Source organism: Seriola dumerili, unplaced genomic scaffold (genome assembly GCF_002260705.1).
Source record: "Seriola dumerili isolate Sdu_G_001 unplaced genomic scaffold, Sdu_1.0 BDQW01000331.1, whole genome shotgun sequence".
NCBI lineage: Eukaryota > Metazoa > Chordata > Actinopteri > Carangiformes > Carangidae > Seriola > Seriola dumerili.
This window is the reverse complement of record NW_019174586.1, coordinates 3,042,159-3,069,569: the sequence shown is the minus strand read 5'-3', so window position 1 is coordinate 3,069,569 and position 27,411 is coordinate 3,042,159. Positions and strand designations below refer to the sequence as shown.

At 38.7% G+C, this 27,411-nt stretch overlaps 2 protein-coding genes across 2 annotated transcripts in view; both read left to right on the top strand.

Moving 5' to 3' along the window:
* The first annotated feature begins 7 nt into the window (after positions 1-7).
* On the top strand, positions 8-13,569 carry LOC111232649. Its single transcript, XM_022760260.1, has 16 exons — positions 8-309; positions 827-923; positions 2,295-2,508; positions 2,844-2,986; positions 3,991-4,165; positions 4,314-4,369; positions 5,280-5,470; positions 5,567-5,686; positions 5,825-5,950; positions 7,752-7,850; positions 7,940-8,098; positions 10,498-11,140; positions 12,337-12,400; positions 12,496-12,695; positions 12,793-12,881; positions 12,972-13,569. Exons 1-16 carry the CDS (start codon positions 121-123, stop codon positions 13,068-13,070), a joined length of 2,664 nt encoding a protein of 887 aa, XP_022615981.1. The 5' UTR covers positions 8-120; the 3' UTR covers positions 13,071-13,569.
* A 2,714-nt stretch (positions 13,570-16,283) lies between these two features.
* The window catches only part of mrpl11 (mitochondrial ribosomal protein L11), a 44,827-nt gene continuing 33,699 nt past the window's right edge, over positions 16,284-27,411 (top strand). Inside the window, exon 1 of the mRNA XM_022760056.1 lies at positions 16,284-16,364. The gene's annotated coding sequence lies outside the window, so the exon portion shown is untranslated. The remainder of the gene's footprint in view (positions 16,365-27,411) is intronic.

Below are 27,411 nucleotides of genomic sequence, written 5' to 3'. Positions count from 1 at the left end.
GGCGTCCCCTTTCTCCCGCTGCTAAAGATGTGGCTGAACAAACTAACTCAGGTCATGTGCAACACACACCGACTGGAAGTGCGAGAAAGAAGCGAAAAGAAGGTGTTGTAAGAAAAGAAGATGTATCTATGGCGCTTCTCCATCGCCATAATCCTCGCCTTGGTGTGGTATTTTTCAGACAGCGGCCGCGCAGTCACACAGTACTTTTTATGTTTCCTCTTCTGTTTTACAACTCAACTATCACTCGCAAACAGTGGACGAGAGAGCAGCACTCAAACCGATGAAGAAACCAAGGAACATCCTCTCGAGGTAAGAATGATCTGTAGGCTCTGTTTCATTTTGCATTGCACATTGTGTTTTATTGCAGAAAAGAGTTGCTTTTACGAGCAGTGTCGCATGATCGACACGGGGTCATGTTTTAAATTAAAGATGTAAAAAAAAAATGTAATGCATTTGTACATCATCATCAGTCTTTCTCCCCTATATATGTAAATAAGTGAGATAAGTCTGTGAATATATTATTAATATTGTCAGTGTAATAGTAATGTCTGAAGTCCTTATCAAAGTGGAAGGCAGTAATCGCTTTGCCATGTTTACAAGCCAAGCTACACAAATACTTGAGTTGTGAGATTAGTAAAACTAGACAAATATTGATGTATTTACACTCGTAGCCTGAGGTGCTTTTTCCCCCTCCTTTACAGACCTGGAAAAACTTGTTTTCACTCATCTCATGGCCCAGTGTGACCTAAACATCAGCATTAATCTATGTTACAGATCTGACCATAAGAGCGAACCTGGAGATGACCCGTTGCTTTCTGTTTTGTAGGAAACTGTTGAAGAAGACCTGTTGGATGGAGAAAGCAGTGAGCAGGCAGAACCACTGGAGTGTCAGTATCCACACGTGAAGAGGTCTCTACAGCAAGGTGAGGCTTGTTTTTACAAGGAGACGGTGCGATTTTAAGTGGCATCGACACATTTGTCATTGCAGCTTAGAAACGCTTTGTTCAAGAGTGAGGTGCATGTTAAACCTCAAGGTTGTGCACTTGACTTAAGACTGTCCTGTTGTCTGCACACTGTAGCTCTGTTTGGACTGAACACAGTGAAGAGGGCAGTTTTGCATAGACACAGCTGCAGCTGGAGCTCATGTTACAGGAGGCGAGGAGGGGCTTTGAGGAAAGAAAGAAAAGATGAAAAACAGCCTCAGCAGAAAGTTGATGTGTAAAACAGGAAATAAGCTATCTGGTTTCTATGCAGCTGCGTTATCACTTGTGTATGCTTTGCTCCTGTTTCAGCGATAATTAACAAGGTTAGAGATGGGTTATGAGATTGATTTCACAACTCTCAACAAGCTCAATGTGTTGCAGAATAATAGTGAGTTTGTGTATTTTATGCTTTCTCTATTCAGACTGCTCAAGGTTCAAGTCAGAGTTTGAAAACAGTAGGAAAAAAAACTGTCAGCTTTTTGCAACTATTTGGTGCTTAATATTTTCACTCTTAAATACAGCAGTCTCATTCAAATGTATGAGCTGAGGTTGAGAGTCTAGGTTGATTCTGGTTCACTTTTCCCAACTGTCTATGCATTTTTTTTTGCCTTTTATTCAACACATTTTAAACTGTCCCTACCCTATATGTATGGTGCCATTTTTTCCAGCATAAACTCAGCTATAAAGTGATTTTATTCTGGCTTGTTTTTGTCTTCTTCATTGAAAGTCTATGCATGACAGAGATATCTTTCAAAAAATGTTTTATCTATACATCAGCACTTTCAGCTGGTTTTCTCAGTTTGTCTCTGCGTGGTATATAAACACAGTTATGTTGCTGTAAATAAAAGATGCTCAGTGTATTCACTGAGACTCCCCAGAGGGATTTGTCTTCATCTCACCAAGAGCTTCTCGTGTTCAGAGGAAAACCCTGTCATGGATATTTGACTGAATAATTTTCACAGGATTTCTTTTTTTAGGTTTTTTTTTTTTTTTTTTTTTGGCATTTCTGCCTTTTTATTTATTTTGACAGCAATAATGGCAAGTGACAGGAAAGGCAGGGGAGAGAGAGGGAATGACATGCAGCAAAGGTCCAGATATGGATTGGGACCCAGCTGCTGTAAGGCCTCAGCCCGTATAAATGGTACGCTCTTAACCCGGTGAGCTACCGGTGTGCCCATCCACAGGATTTCTAGATCTGACGATATCTGTAAAAGTAAAAAGGAGAGCTTGAAGTCCCTCAGTTTGATGCTCAGGAGATGATCATGGTAACTCGACGTTAATGTGAATTTCCTTTGTGACTGCTCCCCTCAGTGTTTGAGTGCGCCTATGCTCAGCTGGTCCTGTCTTGGTACAAGGTTCCCGAGCCACGCGAGCACCAGCCTTTGCACCAGGTGCTCAGCAGGGAATTCGACTTCGTAATCGACCGCATCATTGAGAGAGCCAAAGACTTTGATGTCTGCCAGGCGGTCGTGGGCTCCATTCGTATTTTGACCCAGCACTTGCACAACGCAAAGCAGTCGGACAGGTGAGACTTGACACCTACTTTGTTTTAAAATGACTGCTGGGGCTGCTTCAGTTACTCTTTGCACTCAATAATGTGTCTGAACTCTATAAATGCTTCAATGTTTTTATCACCTATGAATAATTTACCATACTTTTACTGGATCATACCTGCAGTGACATCCTAATGGGTGTTCTTATGGCAAATGGTGTTTCAAGGGGAATGCATCACTTTAGATTTAAGATTTACATCTAGTGATCATCAGTTGTGTGGTGATAAACATCTAGGACCTTTTTTAGTACTTATTAATGGTTGGATTCACTTCCCTTTTACTACGTCTGCTGTGTTTTCTGTCTCAGAGAGCTCTTGTTCCGCTCCAGAGCAGATGAGATTGCAGCTCTCAGAGAGTTTTCCGACACTCTTGTACGTAACCTTTTTCCCGAATCTCTCTGGGGCCAAGAAGTCAACCGCTGTGCCTTAAATGAGATTGTTGCCTTAAAGGGTAAGGAAGCATTAAATTATCTCTCTGCAGGAATGCAGCCTTACATAAGGGCTAAGCCTCCCATGATGACTTTTACAAGTGTGAATTGTATGTAATCCCTTATTGTCAGTGGTATTGTGGAGCTTAGGACATGAATTTTGGGTTACATAAAAGGAAGGCTCCTTCCACAGTGACTTTCCAGTTCCCTCACAGGGCTTTTCTTTTTTTTTTAGAAACAGATAAAATGTTTTACCTTGCTGTGCAGTAGGTTTTAGCAATTGTACATGTAGCTCAGTTACTATAAGTGATTTTCACAGCTGTAGTTAAAAAATAACTGCTTTCCATTTAGGTGACTGTCTGATTTCTATGTTTTGGTCGAAGACACGTGACTGTGTGTTTTTTCGGCAGTGTTATAGGGCTTCATTACTACAGTAAAAATTTATCCTAATATTATGATTTCTCATTACAGTTATTAATCTTGATGATTACATTAGTTCAGATTCGCATCATTCATTTTCAATTACACAAGGTATTTGAAGTCAAAAGAAGTACTCGTATGCCAAATTTAAAGTACTAGTCTGATATTTTGGGAAATACTCTTATTCACATTCGTCATCAACATGTCACTTTGAGGTAGACTCACAGTCACAAGTCACTTCTCCCAGCCAAGAAATAGTCTGGCACATTAACTCTCCATAAAAGCACAGCATGTTAATTATTGAGCGTTGAGGTGCTGGCGGGTGGATTTTCCTTTTGACAAGGCCATACTACCTGTTTCCAGCTTTTATACTAAACTAAGCGAACTGGCAAGAAAGCAAATAATCAAATTTTGGAAAATGTTGAATTACTCTTTTTTAAAAAAATTTAATTATGGAAGCTGTTATTACAGACTGTGCAGATACATGACTCATTCCAATCCAAATAAATATATGAATATATGAATATTTTACCTCCTGATCCCAGTGTGTGTTTCTGTCATGACAAATGGAGTTTGTAGAATTAGTGTGTTGGCTGTTTTTCCTCAGGGTTGGGCCTGTTAGTGACGTGGCTGTCGGACCCGGACAACCTGAACCAGCTGGTGCTGAGCCAGCTCGACAGCGCAACCCCCAAAGGCTCTGTGGAGGAGCTGTGTGGATCAGACCCGGACCAAGCCTCTCTGGCTTCGCAGGAGGGCAAATGCGAGGGCAAAGGCAGTGAAGTGTGAGTGGCTGTCATCTTTCACACACCGCTGGAATGACCTAGTCATAGTGAGCCTCAAAGCAGCGACTGTATCAGCTACCGTCTGTGTTAGAAATTGCAACTGACCTTTTTTTTTTGTTTTGTTTTTTTTTTGTTTTTGGGTTTCTAGGAGTTTGGAGGGAGCAGGGATTTCAACAAGCTCCAGGATCAAGGACAAAAGGAAAGGTGTGTTATTTGACTCGGCTTATACATTTCAAAGCTCTGTGATACATAAAGCTGTAGGAACAGCACATGAGATTCTTCACCTGGTTTTTAGTTATTTCTGAGGGAGAAAATACGATGAGTATAATGTAGGCTTGAAAAAGATGGAGTAGTTTGTGGGTGTTTGCAGAACAGATGACTGTGCTCACACAACGTCATGTACAACAGTTTGATGAATAGCACTGGGTTGTCAGCTACGTGACATAATAATTTTCTTTACCAGCCTTCCTTTCAATGCATAATTTGTCCCCTGTTTCTTTTGTTTGTTGGTGCAAACTGTTAATTACACAAACAGCAAGATGAATAGCAAATCATTTCTGCGCAGTCTTCAAGAAACTCCTATCTCTTTGTATCGAAAACAATCCAAAACAGTGATGATGACCGAATAAGAATGATTACGCCGTGATAAAGAACAGTCTGATATGATGAATATGCATATTTCCTGTAAAGGTCCCCTCATAAATTCTGAGAAAGTACCAGTATTTGTCATAATCTGTAAGCATTATTTAACTCTGATGGTACATTTATTGTTCGCCCATCACATTTGATTACTTACCATGTTTACAGCACTTACAGGCCTAATGAAGTGTGAATTATATCCTGTGGATAGTTTTCTTGCATATTTTCCCACCATAGTGATGCTCCATAGTTGTTGCACTTCCTCACAGTACATAAAGTGTATGCAGCTAGTGTTGATTAGATCAAGATCAATGTCAAGGTAGAATTCATTATTATTCTCCCCATGCACAATACTCGGTACACGGGGGAAAGAAGTTCAGTACGACAGTGAACTCAATAAAGAAAACCGGTACAAAATTGATGACATAAGCTGTCAAATTGTCTGTGACTTTCACATGCATTTTTTAACATTCAGCCAACAAGTTGAAGGAAGGATGGTCAAAATTTGTGGACAAGATGAAGTCCAAGAAGGCCAAGAAGAAGAAGATGAAAATGATGGAGCAGGAGCTGATGATGAGGATCATGGTGGCCCATGATAACGTGTCCAACGAGGACGCTGTCAGCAGCAGGGAGGGCTCCATTCACAGCCAGCAGGACTCTGACAGGGTGAGGCCGCTGCAGATAACACAATATATTAAACTGAGGATGACAATTTGTGAAACATGACAGATTCATTGTTGCTTTTTGGCCAAACACCATTAGGAGGACAGTGATCTCAGTGATCTGGAGAGCTACTTGACAAGCGTACAAGAGGACATGATGGAATTCAAGCTGTCATATGAGATGTGGCGCGTTGGCCGCTGGGCTGTCAGCATCCCTCATGTGAGTTATAAATATCACTGACAGTGTGGAATGTCCTGGAGGCTTGTTATCTGTCTGCTGAGGCTCTGTAAAAGCTTGTCCTTGGATGGTATGTTAATGTTTGAGCTTGGGTTTGAGCACGAGTTAACTGTGTCGCAGGTCGACTGGGAGGATGAGGAGCTAATCTTCACCGTACATCTGGAGGAGAACGACAGCCCGGAGAACCTGCAGTGGGACATCAGGAAGACCTACATGGATGTGATATATTTTCGCAACCGATGGCAGGTAAAAGGCAGATGGAAAGCCTTGTTGTGTGAGTTTTTTTTTTTTTTCAAATTTTCTGCTTTTAACAGATTTAATTACCTCACTTGCCAGTACACGTACCTAAAACTAATGCAACAGTACTATAATAATAAACATTTATGTCTCTGGGGGTATGCTAAATGATGGACCCACATCTCTGTATAATGGAATACAGTTCAACAGCAGCACAAACTGCAGCCTGCAAAATTATCATAAAGTTGAATCAACACCTCTCCAAAACACTTTGAACTGAACATTATGAAGGGAAGATTTATTGAAGGACTGTTAGACTACATTAACTTTAGATAGATGTTACTTATAATAAACTGTCAACTGATTGTAATGTCTGCATATACTAAATAAATCACCCTGAGTTGAAAACCAGACCAGCTCTGCATCATGAAGGAAAAAAACCTCAGCTCAACTTAAAACTTATTTTTATTTATTGAAGCATTTTCTCAGAGTGGAAAAGCAATACCATGCTTAATTAGGCTTGCATATCATTGGCCTTGCATTGCCTGCTTTTACACAAACTGAGCTGTGCTTGTGAGATGAGGACTGCTGATTTTCTCACTGACATTAGAGGCCTTTGAATCACTGACTTGATCCCCATGTCGGAAGCTAGCAAACCAAACCATCATGATACACAAGGGAGATGATGCTGATATCATTATAGCTGTTAGCATAGTCTCTAACATGTTTGGTGAATAACCACATTCCCTGCACTGTTTGAGCTTCTATCTGTCTGGTGAACAGTTTTTTTGTCAGGTTGTCAAGAGTGTGGGTGGGTGGGAAGAGTGTGAGAGTGTGTGAATGAATGATGAGAAGGCAGAGTGTCTCCCCACATTTTTAAAGCCGATCTTTAACCAATACTCAGATGTTCACATATACATCGAAACAGTAACTTTAATCATTTTCTGCTCTCCACACTGGAGAGAAGATTCTCTCCTAATTCAATTCCAAAACCATTTGCTAAAAAAGACCGCAACTTTCAAAGATACCCAATTGATTTTTCTCAGTTAGAAGGCTGACGCCTCATTATCTCCAGCTGAACTTGCGAGAGTATTTTTACACACAACATGAGCTGTGGATTTTGCCACAGTCTTGGTATGAACAGGATGAACAATTTAAACCTAAAAATGCAAACTTTTCTTGAATGTCAGGATGGTGTGAGAGATGTTAGAGATTCTGACTCAGAGGAGACTAAGTGGGGCCAGTGTGGAGGTAAATGTAGATCGCAGGACAATGAGGCGGGGGTTTTCCCACGAACTGGAAAAGCTACTTATTGTTTGGGAATACCTTTCACACTCAACCCGCCCCATGTTTGCTACAAGGCTTTTCCTCTAGGTTTTCTACTGAATGAGGTTATTGTAGAAATGTCAACATATATGGCATGGATGTATATACTCTATTATATGGATGACATGCAGTGATATCTACAGGAAAAAAAATATCTGCAGAGCTAAGGATATAACTCCTAAATTATTTTGTCTGCACCGACAGTGCAAAGCAAATTCCACTTAAACTGTTGAGTGAAATACTGTAGCAGCAGTTGGAAATGACAAGTTCCCTTTGATTTCCCATCATCATATAGTCCAGTGTTATGAATTGCTATTGGATAATTTAACAGATGATTTTGGTGTGTATTGAGTGAAAGAAAATCTTTTTTTCCTTTTTAAGTTCAGAGAAACTAGTTGTTCCTTATTATCTATTCAGCATGAGCCAGAGGGAAACACTGTTGTGGAAACAAAATACAAGGAATTCAGCTTTTTGCACTTTTCAGGACTCAACCAGTCTGTCCACAATCCTGGTACTGGAGGAGTCGGAGGTCAACGATGAGGTTAAAGAAGAAGTGAGAGTATCTGTGGAGCACTTTCTGCAGGTGAGAGAAACAAAGAAAAATCTTAGATGTGTTGACAGATAATCACTTGAAAGATTTATGGCTCAACATTTTGTTATTTTCTTCCCCAGGAATTAGTTTCTGATAATCTGATCGGCCACACTCAGCCGGTTTTTCAGTTCCTCTGCCCGCTTGATAAATTGCTGAATGAGGAAGAACATTATGGAGGCGTGTGGGGCCTTCTCAGCGGCCTGGCCTACTTCCTGACTCCAGGACAGGAGGAAGAAGAGGTAAAATTTCATGTGTCTGCTTTTCTTCATGTTGACATCTTAAAAGGATCCCCCCAGTTTATTAAAACATTGGACTTTCTGGACCATTGGCTATCATTCCTACCATCAATAATAAGATTGTCCTCAACAAGTGAATTGCTGAAATCTGTGAATATGGCAACATTGCTACAAAAACATAAGCAGTCAGATGATCAGGAACTTATTTGGAGGTGAAAACAAAAGAGAATGATAAGATTATTACTCCAGCTATTTGCTGTGTTTTTAACATCAGTCACAGTTGAAAGACAAACGTCCTTCATTCTGCCAGAGATGCGGATGTTTTCCTGCGCAATGCACTCGCTTTTGGTTTCACCTCCAAATAAATTGGTCTAGATATTCTGGCTCAACTATTTCCTTGTTTACAACCTGTCTGAGAAATTCTCAGCACTTGTGTTTCTCAGTCAGTTGTTGCAGAATCACCATAATCCTAGATCTCAGCAATTACTCAGTAAATACAATATGACCAATAGAAATGATGCCCAAAGCTTAAAATAAATGTGTCCCAGGTTTTACTAAACTGGAATCGGTTTCAGTCAGGACACTCGTGTCATGGTTTTAACCATTTATTCCTAAAATAAGCTTTTTAGTTTGACAGTGTGACTGTGACTCATGTGACGTCTGGAACAAATCTGAGCTGAAGTTTGACACAGATTAAACAACCTTTAATAAAAATTTCAATTCACGCACTACGAAATGCTCAGACAGGAGGAGACAGGGAGGTGGAGGGAGTTAGATTGGCAAAAATCCCTCAAATTAGACAGTTCTGACTAACTGAAGATCTTAGAATTTTTTACTTTTGGTCAAACAAAAAGCTATTTGAAGAATCTCTCTCTCTCTCTCTCTCTCTCTCTCTCTCTGGGAAAATACGTTAATTTTTCACAATCTTACAGATTTAAAGACGAATCAATTAATCAAGAAAATAATCAACAGACTAACAGATAATGAAAATAATTCTTAGTTTATCAAAAATATCAATATATTCTATTTTATAGAGGAAACAAGATATGCACCATATCGGCTGAGCAGGTTACCATCTATGTGCATTTTAAAATGACTGCATTTGAAAGGTAAAGAACTGTGCGATGATCTCTCTCTCTCTCTCTCATTCTCTCTCTCTCTCTCGCTCTCGCTCTAATTGGTCGACAGCGACATGCGTTGTGACCATGACATGTTACTGTAGCAATGTTCCCAGAGGCAAAAAATACCTCTGTGTCCCAGCCTTAAGTTTCCCTTCTTAAAGGATGTTTAGCACCAGTAGTAATATTGTGACATGCCACAGGGCGTCCCTGAGACCAGACGCTGTTGACAGCCTCGTGTTCCTGTCACAAAACCTGCAGAGACTACAGAGGCACAGCGCACACCTTTCTTTATACTGCACACTGTTTCTGTTAAACTCAGTTTTATTTATGTGCAGAAGCTACTTTTTATTCAAGGACAGAGTTTTTATGTTGACCTACTTTACAGCAAGATGTATGCTGTGTGTGCAATTGTCTTATGTGTATAATTTTTTTTAAATACTACTTATCCAGTTGGATATTTAGCACCCCTGTGACCCTAAAAGGATGAGCAGTATGGCTAATGAATTAATAAATATACAGTATTCTGTGTTTTTGGTGTTACAAATAGATACTGATACTTTAATATTAAACTTACAATGAAAACTTTTTTGCTTTTGATCTTAATTGCCACTTCAATCAAGATATTAATTTTTTTTTTTTAAGTCATGTTGCCAAGCTCTAAGTCCTAAATGTGACTAAAACATGACCTCAATGTCTGCCTGAATTATAGCATCCTCCGCAGCAGCTAATAGATGTAGAAATGGAGACAGTTAATCAAAAACCTGCATTAAAGGGGCTCTCCAGTGATTTAGACTTGCACTTCCATTAAGTTGGGGAACTATGTTAAAATTGAAGCAGTCAGCATTGGAACATCCTTACTTTTATCCCCACTATGAGTAAAGCTTCTAAAACACTGGATCATTTACCATATTGCAACTTGATATCGTCTTTCATTAGACTCTCACTCCATAATAACATGATAAAGTCACATTTTCTAAACTCCACATCCCCTGCTTTTTAAAGAAGGCTTTCTCTCATCAATGTGAAGTCTCACACTGAAATTGAGATCACTCTGACATTTCCATCTTCCCACAGAGCCACATTATCAAACTTTTTTTCACATGCTTTATAATACAACCCATAATGAGTAAACTGAGCTTCATGTGCAAAATCCCTGCTCTAAAAATGTGATCGTAAACTGATGTGGCTTTGTTCAGTTGCTGGTGTCTGCCATGCTGCACCATCGAGGCCCGAGCCACAGGGTCAGCTGTCACTACCTTAATGTTTTGTTTTTCTTTGCAGAGCCCTAGCCCTCAGACAGAAGCCTCTAAAGAAATCATAATGCCATCTCCACTCCCAGAATCCACAGCTCAGCCGTCAGAAAACTCAGGTGCCTTTACTCAGAATGGCAGTAATGTTGCCGGGGCTCCTCTCCCAACTATCGTTATCTCCCACTGTGATCCCCCTTCAGAACCGCCGGAGGAAGCAGAAACAGAAAAGGAAACACAGTCTGCTGTTCACTCAGAGTTTTCAAATGCTGAAAACTGTTCCCAGGACAAAATAGAGGACTCTGATAATCCCTTAACCTCTCACTTTAAAACCATCTTCAGAGGACTGACCCGGTCCAAGTCACAAGAGTCTCTGGCCTCAACAAAAACCAGCGGTGATGGAGACCCGCCTGATTCAGACTCCACTCCACACTGCAGACAAATAGGAAGCTCACAGGGGGAGAGCGCAGAGAGCCCGTCATGGCTTCATTTCAGCGCAAGGTCGAATAAAAAGGAGAAAATATGTTTCAAGATGTCAGGTGGAGCGAACAAATCTAAAGGGAAGGAGCAGGGCACTTTGCCAAGAGGGGAGGACTCCCAGGGTCAGAAGAGCCAAGTCAACTGGGAGCAGCTGGAGGCGACCAAAGCCATATTTGATCTGCTCAAAGAGATATCTGGTTTGTTCAGTTTTTTAAAACTCGGATGGCGTTGTTCACAGCAAGTGTTTTGTTTTTTTTTTTTATTCTGTGGTCCATTTATTAGAAATGATGTGTACTTCACTTTACTGCGCTTAGATTAATGCATTTAGACAGCCAGTTATTTTAGTTCTTCACAGCACCATAAGCAAATTAACATGGAGAGACTTGATATTTGCCTGAGAAAGCTAATCCTTTACGTCTTTATTAATCATCATGTGGTATTTTAAAATGAACGTATGGCTTGTTTTGATAACTCCCCTGGGTGGTGCATTCATATGCTTCTGAGGAGCTCAGATAATGCAGGATTGACAGCAGGCAGCCAAACAGCATTATATACACCATCCATGTAGTCAACAAAGAAAATTAGATGATAGACAGTGAGCACACTGATGTGATGAAAAGGGTAATGTTAATTTGGTAACTTGATGCAATGGAAGGTTTGTCTGTGTAGTTTCAAAATCGTGGGTTGTCAAAGTCGCTTCATCAAGAGCATTAATCAAATAATCTTTGAACTGAATTATCATGTAACAATAATAGAGCCTCAACAAAGAAAGATAAATGTTCACTGTGATGAATGATCAACCTCAGGCAGGCTTCAAACCTATGATATTTCATTTATACCGTACTGAAATAAACTGAAAACAGTGACTTGCCCAAAGGTAGGAAAATGCATTTAAAAATCTTAACAGCTGTGATAGGCTTTAGTAAATAATTGACTGTCATATTAACCTTGCATTAAGCAATATTTTTAATGAATCAAAGCACACTGCATAATCTTTATTGTGCCAAAATGACAAAGATTTAACAAGTAAAGCTAATTTTATTTATATATATATATATATATATATATTTATAAAGTCATTTGCCCCTGTGGGCTTTATAGACTGTCTGACACCGTCTGTCCTTTAGACCCATGATTTGGAAAAGGAAAAATTCAGGTGGATGAATTTGGAAAGTGTTAAGTGGTAAACATAGTTGAGCATCTCAAGAGCTAAAGACCTGTTTGAAAAAGTCTTTAGAATTTGGTTGTTGCTTTTTTGATGTAGAGGTAAACAGATGTTCACTGCATTGTCCTCAAGTGGTAAAAATGAAAGAACACATGCACAATTTGTGACAAATATGCTAAAACATGATTGGTGTCCTTCAAGACAATTCTAATACTTGTGTCTTAACAGGAAACTCCATCCTCATAAACATATTTGATGCCATTCTGAAACCCGTTATGCCCATCTTGAAAAAGTAAGTTGACTGATGATGCCTCCTCACAGTTCATGCATTTGTTGTATCCCAGTCTATGAGAATGACTTATGATTCTGAGTTGAATTCCTCCTCAGGAAAGTGAACTCCTTCTTAAACAAGATGAACCCAACAGAAGCGCAGATGGCTGCGTACATCGACACTCTGCGAGAAAAACAGTGGCCGGAGTTTCAACCAGCAGCACCTCCTCCTCCTCCTCCACCTCCTCCTCCTGCTCGCACGGACGAGGAGAAAAGCGAGACCAGGGAGCGAGCACATAACCTCATCAATGCCAGATGTAGGTGGACACCTTTCAGCACTTTAGAAGGAAGCGTCCAGTTATTTTTGGCAGTTGGTCATTCATCTAAAATGTATTTTTAATGTCCTCTCTGTAGATTCAAACTATCTTGTCCTGAAGAAGACGGACATGGAGTCTGTCTTTAATCTTTTCCAGGACAGCGAAGAAAACAAAACGCTGGTATATGTGAGTATCCCAACATTCACTCTTCCACCATTTTATTTAATATAGTACACAAATCTTGTTCTGACTTTGTTGCCTTGTCTTTTTCAACAGATGCTTCTGTCATTCCTTTTGAAGGAATTCTTTCCCAGTGAGCATTCCCTAAATGTGAGTGCTGCTGCCTTACTGAAAGTGACCAATTCTACCAGCTGATCTGTGAATCTTTGATAGCTTTTTTTAATGGTACTTGTTTGACATTTTAGAATATCAAATTATTTATTAAATGTTTTAAAATGCCATAGAATATTTGAGACCACTTCTATATCAGTGTCAAACATCCTTTTTCTGCATTTTTACCTCAAACATACTGTGAATTCTTCCTTTGGTTTTTATTTTGTGAAGTTTAAACGCTTTTGTACATGTTCACTTGTCAATGTGGTGGATCCCAGCTTTGCATATTGAACTTTTATTGTTAAGCTCAGAGGAGAATATAAAGTATATTTCATATTTACAGTTTGAATTTCACCCCACAAGTTTTAATGTAACAGAATTAGAATATTTCTGAAATATTTTATGTCACTTTGAGCACTTTTGTACGGTGAGTGTTTGTATACTGAATGATTTCACCAAAGTTTTATAAAAATAGAATATCTCATCATCACTACTCACATTAATCTGTCAAAACATAGATTGCACCACTATCAAAGGAAAGCTGAAATAATGTTCATGTAAATAACTTGAATTAATTCCAAATAAAATATTTTAATAAATAACTTTTTGCTGTTATGTGTTTGGCTTTGTGAATTTTTAATTGACTTTAGACTCTGTACAAGATTCAGTGCAAATATAAGATGTAAATTAGTTGCTGATGCCAGCATCTTATTTGCTGTTCAGCAATATTTGTTTCAGATGAGTTACACAAGTTAATCCACTTGGGGGAATCTTGTAAGAGAACTGTGAGATGTATTGAAGTGATTAATATAAATAAAAAACTATAATATCTTAGTAATATGTATTTACCTTCACATTTTTCTAGTGGAATAAGCTACAATAAAATACATTTGTAGAGGAATACAAACTCAACAGAACACGTCCAACAAAAGTTTGTTCTGTCAAAATAACGATTCATATTGAAGACTGAGCAACGTGACTTGAAGTTCAGCTGAAAAACAGTCCAAGCCAACAGCTCTGCTCATGTTTCTATAACCCTTAATGGAAATGCTTTCTCTAATGCTCATGCTATTTAATTATGGAAGTGTAACAGAATTAATTACAGGGTTATTTTGGTCCAGGTCACAGGAGGGAGATTATCTGGTGGTGCAACAACATGAATACATTTTTTATTGAGTTTTTTGAAGAAATGAAGTTCCTAGAGCCATGTAACAAAACTGGTCGTTCTCATTTGATTCTATTATCAGTGATAATAGGATAGTGATTATAAATCAGAAAAAGACTAGATAACAAAAACAGCAGTTAGACCAAAGGGACTGTAAAAAATGTTTGAGTATATGAAGAAGAAAACTGGATTCCAAAAAGCATAGATTATAACTATCAAATGAGTCCCTTAAGCAGCACCAGTGGAAAAATAAACATTAACATTAAATCCCCATAAGAAGAAAAACTAATTAATCTAGAAAAATAAAAATATACATAGAAGAGTACAGAAGAGTGTAAAGAAGAGTAGAAAAACAACTCTTTTCCAAATTAATTAGCTAACAGTTACTTAGAATGCTTTATTGGCAACACAATAGCCTCAGACAGTTTGTCGGCTGGTTAGCAGTAGACTGATCACAGAAAACTAATCAGGAATTAAAGACAAAGGGAAAAAGAATCACAGAACAGCTATAATAAAAAAGGGCACCTACAGATAAGGCTCTGACAAGGGCATTTGGAGAGTAGATGAAAGATTATCAACATTTACTTGGTCACAGATGTGACAGAATGGTGAATGTAACAGTGTCAATTAAACTGCAAATGCTTTGGAACTCTGCCAGTGGTTGCTATAGCAACAGAAATTTCAACTAAAGCCAACTGCTGCGGTATGATCATTTTCCCAACCCAAAATCTTTGCTTTAAATCCTAGTGGAGATCCCACAGTCTATAAACATATCAAATATGTAAGGCTGAAATTTGGGAAAATGTGTGTAAAGTGATGCACAAGACATCTAGAATACAAGCGTCTCATGAAGTTGTTCAGCCATTATAAAGTCTTGGCTTTGAATATGTCACTCAATTTAAGAATCATATGAAGATAATGAAGAGTTGGAACAAGATTATACAAAATGTAAAAAACATACAGTATGTGATATGATAGTAATTAATGCTCAGAGGACTGGAAAATAGACAATGTGAAAAAACTATAGGCATCTCCATCTGCTGATGAGGATAGTGTGAAATCATTAGCATGTGTATGAGTAGCAAGAAGAAAAAATTAAATATGAACTAAAACTATCAAAAATAAGAAAATAAAGTAGACTACATGCATTGTAAAGAATAGAAACAGAAACAGTACAATACATGAACATGAATTGGTCTTCAATTTAAATTAAAAGGTAGAACATTCAGGGTCAATTTATTTGCACAGCTTTACATATTCCAGGAATCTTTTGCAATACATTTAGGGGTTTACAATGAAATCAAATTTTGTTATAAAAAGCATTAAATGTGTTTGTGTTAAGATGATGTGATACCAATGAAAATTCCAGAGCAGCTACTGGTTAGGACTTTGTCAGGGGCGGAAGAAGAACTCAGAGCTTTTAAAAATAGCAACACCACAGAGCAGAAATACTCTGTTACAAGCAAAAGTCCTATACATTTAAAATTTTCCATTAAGTAAAATATAATAAGTACCAAATGTAAAAGTTCTCATTATGCACAATGGCCCATTTCAGACTAATGTATTGTATTACTGGATTATATTGAATGATTCATCACTTTTTTATTGAAGCTGGTAAAGGTGAGTCTGATTTTAATTACATTATAAACTGCTGGGTAGCTTCTGAGCTTTTCGCTGGGATCAGTCACGGGGTACCATGCAGGCCTAACCGCAGCAGACCGGGTTCGAGTCCAACCTGTGGCACTTTGCGCCATATCGTCCTCTCTCTCTCTCTCCCCTGACTTTCCTTTCTCAATCTCGCTATCGGAATTTGGGAAAAATCAACTTAAAAGAAAAAAGTAATGAACCTGGCTGGGACGCACTTGTTATTCAATGCTTTTCATTTCAAAAGTCACAGTTGGGCATTGAACAAGTCCCAGCCTGGTTCAACACCTTTTAATGACATTATTTATCAACATTATAAATCAATTTGTTGATTATATTTTGTGTTTTTTGTTAACCATCTGAATCAGCAAAGTAGTTTCCTATCTGATGTTGCAGCTGGTCCTCCAGTCCAGCAGGTGGCAGGTCTGTGAATATCAGCAGCAAACAGTCTGCTGTGTTCAGTTATCCAACATGGCTGCGCCCTGAAGGATGCTGCGAACAGCGTGAGGGTACAGGACAAGTGTCAGGTATGCTAACTCTGAGGAGTATGTCGTTTTCTTTGGGGATTAACACGGTTTCTCTGACCTGTTATAACTGGTGTGTTTGTGGAGTTAACGTGCCCGTGGCTTCTTTCAGCTCCGTGTGGCTGCGTTTGTGCTGTGGATACAAAGTGTTGCTGCTGCGCGTCGCGTTTAGTTTTGGAGTATCTCTTGTGTTGTAAAGACAGACGTGTGCCGTTCCCGTATTCTATCATTCTTGTAATCGTTTTTCAACACGTGCTTTGATGTTTTTATCAGCTCTTCGGGAGAAATGGTCAAAAGCAAAACCTCAAAGGCTCTGCATTCAGACTCAAAGTCAAAGCTCCCACTGATGCTTCATTTTGATAATTATTGGGAAACGGTGCTGGCAATATCATTGTGTGCGGATGCACTAAATGTATGTATAGTTCCCAACTTTTTCTGTTAGTTTTTACCAATAGGTAAAACTACAGGTATGTGGTATTTGGTGTTTCAAGGAAAATAAGGGCTATCATAACTACTTAACTGAAAGCTTTTGAGGAATGTGTATTTTAAAATGATCTCCTTAATTTTTTTAAATAAAATTTAAAAAGTGCAGCTTGACTTTTCATTTTACTCTCATTTGTTAACTCCTTTTCACATCTAAACATCTTTCTGTCCCTCCTCTAAACCACTCCCCCACTTTTCCCACTTAATTCTCAAAGTCTTGTCTCTCTCCTGTGTGTGAAGCTGACTTACTGACTCAAGCCGCAATTATTGGCTCATGAGCATCACGTGACCAGTGCCGTAAAGGCCAGAAAAGCTGTGCCAGTTGTAATAGAAACACTCAACAATTGAATAATTCTCAATAATTTATAGCTTATATGTCCGGGTGTGTATACACCGCGGTCTGCCTCTTACTCTGCACTGACCTCTATGACCTCTGCACTACTTGAACAGAATTAGTAGAATTATACCATTAAATAGAGCATGAACGGCATGTTTCTTTTCACATTTGTCTCTGTTAAGCAAGTTAAAAGCCCTGAAAATCAAGTGAAGTTCTCAACCAAAGTAACAGGCACAGTTGTGGCTTTTCACTAATGAGAGATTTCTGTATTTGTGCTGTTGTCTGAGCTTTTTTTATTATTATTATTTTTTTTTATCAAAGTTCAGTTGGAAAAACGTGTTGTCCGTACATGCATTGAGTCAAAACCTGGTGACAACTCTGGGGTTGTACAACTAGAGATAATTTTATCGATTCATTGTTTATTTTGCTGATTATTTGTCTGGTCCATTAAATGTCAGAAAATAGTTATTAAAAAAATGCTGATCACCAAAGTCCCAGTAGACATAGTAAATGGCTTACTTTGTCCCATCAACTTCCAAACCATTTAGATATTTAGTTTTTACTTTGAAGATGGTGCAAACAGTGACTTGGTATTTTTTATTTAAAAAATGACTTAATCAGTCATTAAAATTATTTGCCAATTTACTTTATGAAGATCGACTCACTGATTAATAGATTTTTTTATTTTTTATATTATCTTAATTTTGGCATTAATATTTAATGTCATGAAGAAGTACTTAGGATTTGAGTCTTCAGGACCGTCAAACTTTGTACAAACTAATACATTCTTATACACAAAAGACACGGCTGTTCATCTCTGCCAACAATGAACTCAAGAGCAAGAAATCTTTTTTCATATTTTGGACAAACAGGTTTACTTGATGAGCAGCACCAGCCTGACTAAAAGTCTGTCCAGCTTGTACAGTACTTGTGTTTTACTCACTAACTTGAGGCTTGATAGTCTTACTATAGCGTCAGAGATTTCTCTCATCGTTTCTTAATCATTGCCAAATTAATCAGACTCAGACATTTTTCACAGCAGACATTTTAACTTGTCATAGCAGGGAAAGCACAACTGGAACTAATTACATTAACGATCATCAAGCAGTTGTTGCGGTTTAATGAAGCAGTGAATGGTGTTATTAGTTACACCAGTGTAAGACTCTAACTATTACTTTCTTGATTAATAATTTTGACTTGAAAATGACCAAATATTGTGAAAAAAGTCCAAGGTGACTTATTTAAATGTATTGTTTTGTCCGATCGACAGTCCAAAAATATTCAGGTTACAATATAAAACAGAAAATCTTCACATTGGAGAAGCTAACTAATTTAAATTATATCCTTACTGGACAATTTTTACCTGATTAATCTTTGACGATGAATGAGGAGATGATTTTCAGTTAATGATTATTAGATTATATTTTCCTTAAACATTTTTTTGGGCCACGCCCAAAATATAATCATCAGAGTTAGTATGAAACATGGCCACTGAAATTTCTTGATTCTCATTGGCTGGTAGGTGTGGATTAACCTTTAATAACCTCATAGTTTAACCGGACGCCTGTGGAGCAGAAGTTTGTAGTTTAAATCAATGTGCCCTTATTAAACTGCTGATAAAGACAGCAACAGTGAGGCTTAGCTAAACAGCTTGGTGCAAGGGTTTTGCATGAATCTGGACATCCAGATCAACAGACTGTAGGACGAGGAAAGAGAGAACTTTAAAAAAAAAAAAAATGCTGCAGTGAAGCTGTTTGGTGTCGGGTGGTTCGTTACCTCTGCATTATTGATTACAATCATAGAACACACAGACTTGTCAGATATGGCACTTAACCCATGAAAAGGCCATAACCTTTGTTTTCTGCTTGTGGCCACTCAACACATGGTTCACTGGGCTAGTGTATTACTTCACAGTAACAAATGGTTTCATTTGAATAATCTTAATATGATGATAATAATAATAATATTGATAATAATGATCAAGGGGAAAAGATTGAGAAAATGTATAGCCAGGTTTAGTTTTTTGTCTTTGCCTACCGATCGCTCCCAGGTTGGGAACCACAGGTCCAGATTAGAGATGCACCTACTCTGATATCTCAGCTCAGGGTATCTGCTGATACCAATTACTGACCTGAATTCTTTAAGATCGTTTTCCTATGTGAGGTTACAGGAGGCCAGGGATAGCTGGATGAGTGAAAACTGAGTAAACGGCTGTCTTTGACTAATGAATATAACTGATCAGGGAATCACTGAGTTTTATAATGACATTGACAAAGAAACTGTATTCTGTTTTACGTCATGTAGACTGCTCAGGTGTGGTTGATACAGTGGATCAGATCTCTGCCTCCTCGGCCTGTGACCAGAGATTTCCAGCTCATAGTGTTGTAAAATAGCTGAGTCATTTCCTAACTGCACATCCTTTGCTGCAAAGTCGAGATCTGATTTGTCGATTTCCTGCAGCTGGAGTGATTCAGTTTTCACCCCTGTTAATTCTGGCGTCCATCTCCAGGTTCACTCACCCTCATCCACACCGCTATAAATTAATCATATACTTTCTCAATATTCTGAATATGAGGGCCGGCTGCAGCAGGAGGGGAGCAGATGGCTCCAAAGTTCAGTGTTTACTGTCACATTTTGGCTGCCGTCACACTTGGCTTGCCTTTTCTGAGCTGTAATTCTGAAGACTGAATTTTGTAATGTCAGATCCTTGTGCATCCACATGTCTCCTCGAGATGGCTGCGAAGTTTCTCCTGTGTGTGCGTGTGTGTGTGTGTGTGCGTGCGTGCGTGTGTGTGTGTGTGTAATCTCCATCTGTGACTGCGTTGCTTTTTCACCCTCTCCTCCTATGCTTGTTGGGCGCATCGTGGCCGAATATCATCAACAACATTAATACGTTAGATGATGTTATGACCTATGACAGTGTCTTTTTTTTTCTCCTTTTTGTACATCCAGGCCATATAAATCATGACTCCAGATTTAAAACTTAACACGTCCTGTTGTGAATCAGAAGATAAAAGTCACAGTTGAGCTTCTAATGTAACTTTAGCCTGTTTCGTGACACAACCGTCAGTGGTTTTTGATGTGCTTTATGCTCTGATACTAGAAAAAAATTGACAGCTGCACAGCCACATCATATAAAAACACTGCCTAACTGCAAAATACATCGGAAAATGATCTGAATTTAGTTCTGCTTTCCCTTTTTCCGATTTCTCATTTACCTTCTCTGCTTGTGAAGCCTCATTGTTGCAGTCTGGTTTCTTTTTCAGATTTATTTAAAGCAGAAGCAGTTTATAACACATTCTGTCTTGCCATCAAAACATGATGGGGAGAGGGAAATGTAATTCAGGCGAGCCAGTAAAGAAAACGGCCTCCCTGGGATTTGATCACCGGCAAGCAGAGATAATGCATGCAGGGAATTTGGACTGGGAGTCATCACTATTCAAGTACAAGGTCCTGGTTTGAACCCAAGCTGCAGTGATTGGCACATGCTGCTTCAGTAGTCAAGTTTTTTCACACAACAGCAATAAAACAGTACAGGGGACGGCCGCTGCTCTTATTAACTGTCTTATTTTTGCACTGTGACTGCTTAACAACAGGGAGACAAGTAAACCGATACACTATGTGCTACAAGTATGAGGACACGCCAAACATTATAGCCATATGCGATTGTTGTTGAGCATCTCATTCCAAAACCGTAGACATGAATAAAACAGCCTCCTCTCTTCCGTGAAGACTTTCTGCAAGATTTTACAACCTGGCTGCAGAGATTTTCTTCCATTCAGCCACAGCAGCATTAGTGAGGTTGGGCAGTGATGTTTGGTAATAAGGCCTGGCTCACAGTCGGCACTCAAGTTCATAACAAAAGTGGTGGGATGAGGTTTAGGTCAGGGCTCTGCAGGAAAACCAAGCAGCTGGAAGCACACTACATGATAATATCACTATATGCTGCCGCATTCAGATTCCCCTTCAAGTAAGAAGCTTAAGCAAAACTTTAAAAACAGCCACACACTCCATCAGTACGTTGACAGAAGAGTGTTCTGTACGTGAAGACTGCAACAAGACATTATATGATGATATGTTTTAGAGATGTAATACATGCAGAGAATAGATGTTTAGTTTGGTAATCAATTAGTCCATTGACAGAAAATTAATAGTTGATTATTTTGATAATTGATTAATTTTTTCAAGCAAAAATGCCAAACATTCGATGGTTCCAGCTTTGTGAATGTGTGGATTTGCTGCTGCTTCTTTTCTCACATGATATCAAGTTAAATATCTTTTGGGGTTTGGACGAGTTGTTAAACAAAACAAGCAACTTGAAGTCATCATCTCGGACCCTGGGAAATTGTCACAGGCGTGTTTCAATTAAGTTATTAATCCAAAAAAGTAATTGATAGATTCGTCGCTGGAAGGTGTCATGAAAAATGAGCGACTGTAGAGATGGGGAGACGAGATGTTGTTGAAATATGGGAATAATGGCGCACATTGTCAGACAGTCACTGCTGGAAAGCACTGATATTGTTGCACTCCTGTCCACACAGCTGACCAATCACAACGCAGCAAAGTGGGTGTGAATGTTGAATTGTTGGTTTCGGACACACAGTTTAAGGATTTTCTTTAATTCAAGCTAAAGTGGCTAGTCCAAACCAGGAAGAGTAGCCCCAAACCAAAATACACAAGAAGGCTAGTTGGACAGGGGTGTCTACTTATTTTTGGTTGTTTAGTGTATGTTATACTGGTTGAACTTTAGTGCCTACTGTATCATTTATTAAACAAGAGAAGCATTGTTGAGGGTCAGGATGTCTTTTTTTTCTTCTTTTTTCCCAACACCCTGTTTATATTCACACACTTACACACATTCAGGCCTAGGAGTTGCCCTGTACAACAGCTGTAATGATACAAAATGAAGAACTACAGACGTATCAATCACAAGCCCACTCCTTTTGCCTTCAGGCCACTGCTGCAACATGTATGGACAGATAAATGTCAGACATCTGTATTGCTGTATTTGTTGGTCATTAAGTAACCAGAACTGCAGCGCAGAAATCAATCCCAAAGATAGAAGTTTATTTTTTTTAACTGTAAAATATCCTTTTCAGTACATGTTTTCATCAAGTCTTCTTCTTCAAAAAGAAAACCATTTACCAGAATTGTGAAAATGTTTCTTTATGGTAGGCTATATGTAAAGTATGAGCTTGGCCACTTCAGACACCAGTATTGGCAGGTAGAGGTCATTTGAGTGTTCGGTGCGTGAAGCTTGAAGGTATGGTGTGATTATATTTTGGACTGCAAAACATGCTGAACGCTAGAAAAATCCACCCTCCGGTTTTGATTAATATTTTGGCACAGATCGAATGTCTGTCTGCGCAGGGAGAATATCTGCTAAATGTAAGATGAATTTAAAGTGGTAACGACTTCATCAGAATACATTTTTCCAAGATAACTGCCCTCTGAAAATTTCTCGCTGCTTTCGGCTTGTTTTGTAGTTTTAAACAAATGAGATCTGGTGTTACATCAGGCTGTTTGATGTAAAAATTCATTTGTTCCTGAAAGTGAAGAGATGATGAGTTGTTTATTTCTGAAATGCACAGATTAGCTGAGAGCATGGAGAGATGGGGCCTGTAGGTTCATATCAGAGTTGAGCCCGGATGATGCGGGTCGTGCAAGTTCCCTCTTTCTGTCTTGTGGGATCATTCAGACTCTTCTTGAGTTCTACGTTTTATTTGACTGGCCTTTAGCACTTGGCATTCAGCAATCAATAGCTCCAGGGCCAGAGTTTGATGGGATGAATACTAATGCGGTGGAACAGCATTGGTGTATAACTGGCTCTCTATAACTTTATATCTGACGTTATCTCTTAATCTTATCGAGAGCGTTTCTTGTGTGGCTCAGTGAATGATCACAGCCCAGTGCTGTTGTTCTGTTTGGTCACTGCATTAGGCTCATCGATTACAGTTAATCTGCAGCTCCTAATTCATAACATGGTGCCATGTAAACAAATACTTCATCCCAGAGTTCCCTGCTGCGACTGAAGGTCTGTCCTGTCTGGTTTATTGTGCAGTTAACAGACATTTGGTCGTATTATGTATTCAAGGACAGCAGTCATTTATTGTGGCTCTAATGGTATTCAAGCTTTTCTGGAAAGATGAGCAGAAACATGAAATTGCAATTACAGTTTTAATATGCATGTTCTCCTTTTCTATGAGTGTCCAGGGACTTCAGCTGTCTCCAGGGGCCTTTTCCTCATGTTATTCTTAAATTTGTTTGGCAGCAGGGTCGTGTAGTGGTCACAGAGACCCTCTTAGAAATCACACAAGTGAAGTGAACTGCTAACTTATTGTGTATTAGTCTCTCATCTTAATGTCTTATGTCAAATGCAAAGGTGAATGCTACCACTGGATGGGCTGTCAAACTAAGACTTGAATAAAAACCAATTGTCAGAGCTGTTTTAAGTGTCAAAGAAAGATAAGAATGAATTCAGTCCCTTTCCTTGCAATTTCAAAGAATACTAATCATGGTTTCAGTTTGGAAATGGATTCTGACGGGTCTTATCTCTATAAGGAGATGGAAACCGAATGGTTTTTACTGTTAAGACTGAGTGATGAGACTAGAATAAGAATGTTAGTTCTTATCAGATTATCACAAAATTAAACCCTCTGGAGAAGACATGCGTATCAAGTAATGGATCACACATTTCGAACCTAACCTATGATAGAAGCTTGCCTGAGTAAATTTACTATCTCAACCAAAATCGTCCTAATTAGGGCTGGCAATTATCAGCTAAGATGTAAATACCATGTCATCACAACACATGGAGAAAAAAATTTAGAGGACCAGAGAGGAGTGCAGCACCGAAAATCCTCTATCACAGGGCGTGGTGTTGGCGTAGTGGTGAAGACACATACCGTGTATTTTGATTGCAACATGATTTTAGAGAGGGACCTTTGTTGTAAGTTATTCACACACACACACACACACACACACACACACACACCCCTCATTCCCTGTCACCTCTCTACTGTCAAATCTCTGTCAAAAGGCAGAAATAACCCCAAAAAATATATATTAAAAATCGTATCTCTGCCTTCGTTTGAGTTGTGACATTGCCCACTACGGCCTTACACCCAGGAAATAAAAGGATAACTGGCATAAATAGTATGAGAACATCTCAGAAGGTTGAAAAAATAGTGTTATGTCATTATTTATATTGTCATATTGTCCTCTTTTGTCAAAAAGTTAAAACAAGCCTGAGAGTCGATAACAGCTGTGTGGTGCCATAGTTACAGCAGTGCTTTGAGCTAAATACCAACACCAGCGTGTTAAGCATACTCACAATGACAATGCTGAAATGCTGATATTTAGCAGATGTCATCTTCGTCATTAACATTTGCTAATTAACACTAAACAAGTTGAGCTGAGGATGATGGCAATGTCATTAGTTTTGCGTATTTGATCATAAACCAATGTATTAGAAGTATTAAAGGAATCACCCAAATTATTATAGTTCATTGTGTGGAGAGGATGAAAGTCTGTATCAGACTTCATGACACTATATTCAGAAGTCAAGACATTTCACTCAAAACTGCAAACGTCAGCCTCATGGTGGCGCTAGATGTAAAGTCAGGGGATCACTGGAGTCTTAAGGATTTGTTGTCAGGGAACATTGAATGTCTTGTACAAAATTTTGCGCCAGCCCATTTCAGAGATGTTCTGTACAGTTCTGACCTGTTCATGGCCTTAAATGAAAAGTCAGGAGATCACCGAAGTCATTAAGATTTATCCCCTGGGTGTCATTGATGCATGTGCCAGGTTTTACTGCAATTCATTCAACAGCTGTTGAGACATTTCACTCAAACCACATCAAGTCATCACAGTCATTAGGATTCATCATCTGGGCGTTGTTAATATCTGCTCTCAGGTTCATGTCAATCCGGACAAAAGTTGTTGAAATATTTCAGCTTGGACCGAAGTGATGGATCAACATCACCATCCCTAGAGCCACGCCATTGGCGTAGTTAAAAATTACACATACAAAATAGTTATTACTAAGGTGATAAGTTTATGTCCAAGTGTCCTATAATTTGACATTGCCGATTTGTTTTTGTTTTTTTTTTGTTTTTTTTAATGTGCTAAGGCAACTTTTTCCAAAGCCTGACATCCTAGAACCTAAAATAGGCCAACAAGTATTTATGTTAGTATTAAAACAGGGCAAGCACAAGTCAGCAATACTAGCTGTAGTCTGGTGGGTGTGAGCTCCCTCAACCCTATATGAAGGTGTTTTAGGATTGGAAAAGCGAATAACGGTGGAGAAACATAAACCAACCACATAAAGCTGCCCTGATAGAAATAAAATGAGGGGGAAAAGGCTTTTACTGAAGCACAGTTAACATGTTGGCACTGCATTTACACTCAAATGAATCTTTGTCAGTGTTTCATAGATAAGATAATAATGTTTGAGCTTTTATTTCATGCAACACAGAATCTGTATTATTAGATTAGATTAGATTATTAGAAAATATTTGACATCATTCTCCTCACTTACTCAGCTTTAATTTAGCAGAGATATGTAGACGAGAGGACAGATAACGTGCAACAAAGGTTATTTAATCAGACTTGACTCTGTGTTGTTGCAGGTACAAAGCCTGATCCCACTGAGAAATCAATTAGTATTCAGCTTTTATTTCAACACACTGCAGTAAAAAAAAAAAAAAAAAAAAAAAAAAAAAAAAAGATATGAAAGACACAAAGAGAAGAAGATCTGATTTCCTGTGGGCTGATGCAATGTCAGTATCATTTATATTGAGGAAGGTCTGGGACTTTCAAACCAAAGAGACCTCTTAAAGACCATTTCTTCCATTTTTCAAGACTGTCATTTTACACAGGATCAATATCTGTAACGTTGACTTATAAGTAAATAAGAGATTTAGAAGCTTCATTGATGTTGGCTACTGTTTGGCTGTGTAATAAGGACTATAGAGAAACTAATAGGCTAAACAACAAACAGCAGTGGGCTTCACCAGTGCAATTAAGCCCACGTTTTTTAATAGCAAACTGATTCATTTCTTTAATCAAAGTCAGCTTTATCCTTGAAGTGCAGTCAATTTTAATTAAGCTGAAACACACTACAGAAGCTGCCGTTCTTGTTCTGTGAAAACCCTCAGAAATTTCACATTTATATTGAACAGGTGATAAGAAATGTAATGGGTTTGTACAAGGGGAGTCTAATTTCAGATTGTCTGTTCCACAGTAGTTTATGTAGACCTGCACATTATCGTGACAGGTGAGATTTTCCTCCAGTTTTTCTCCTGTGTGCTCAGCTTTATTGACATGTTTACCTCTGTCAAAGGCCTTGTGTTTCCACCCCTGATGGTTTGTTTGACAGGCAGCAGGAGAGCTTGAAAAAACTTCCAGATTTTCTGGACAGGTTTAGAAACAGTTGCTTGGATTCAGAGTTTGGGTTTCGGGAGTGATAGGCGACTTATAAACCAAAACTGCACGAGCTGATAACCCGAAACAGGTGCTAAATCTTGAGGGAATAATTGTAAGGACAAGAATCATTTTTAACTTGAAATGTTGGTAATAGGGATAAAATTGTTTGCTGCAACTGCAATTTGGAGAATTTGGGGAATTGTCCTAACATTTGCAGTGGTTTTCACTCTGTTATACCTCCCCTTACCTTCCCTTATTAAGTAGTAATTTAAATGCTGGCTTTGTGGCATGTCATTTATCAAGCATGTTTTAACAAAGTGCTTTTACGCTGTAACTCTACATGGCCCAAACAAATTGCTCTTTCTGTGTGCTCCTTGTTATCGACAACACTGTTGCCAGTAATTGCCGCAGGAATGTAATATTCAGCCTAAAGAGCAGCTCAAAATTGTCTCTGTTCCTTCCAAATTACTGCAGCTTTGATTTGATTATTCGCAGCAAAACATTAACCCAGCTCTGATTGAGGCTTATTGTACAGCCTTTAACCATGTTTCCACCGCTGCACAGTTAATGCTGCTTTATTCCTTGAATCTAATGTAAATTCAGCTGCGTGAAACGTACTGTCAGCGCAGTTATGATGCCTTATGTAGGTCAATTCTTCTTCAGCATTCACTGCTTGGCCTTGTGATGAGTGATTTCATTTTGCGAGGGAAATGCGGTTTTATTATTCATACTCCAACAGAGATTGGAGTTGCGGTGCATTAAAGCATGACGTTGTCATTTCCCCACTCTCACAACTGTTAT

Bases quoted from the DNA above. Each gene is read 5' to 3' on its own strand.
- LOC111232649 (XM_022760260.1), top strand. From the start codon at position 121: ATGTATCTATGGCGCTTCTCCATCGCCATAATCCTCGCCTTGGTGTGG. The intron at 4,166-4,313 runs GTGAGTGGCTGT...TTGGGTTTCTAG, and splicing joins GAGGGCAAAGGCAGTGAAGT to GAGTTTGGAGGGAGCAGGGA. The intron at 5,687-5,824 runs GTGAGTTATAAA...ACTGTGTCGCAG, and splicing joins GGGCTGTCAGCATCCCTCAT to GTCGACTGGGAGGATGAGGA.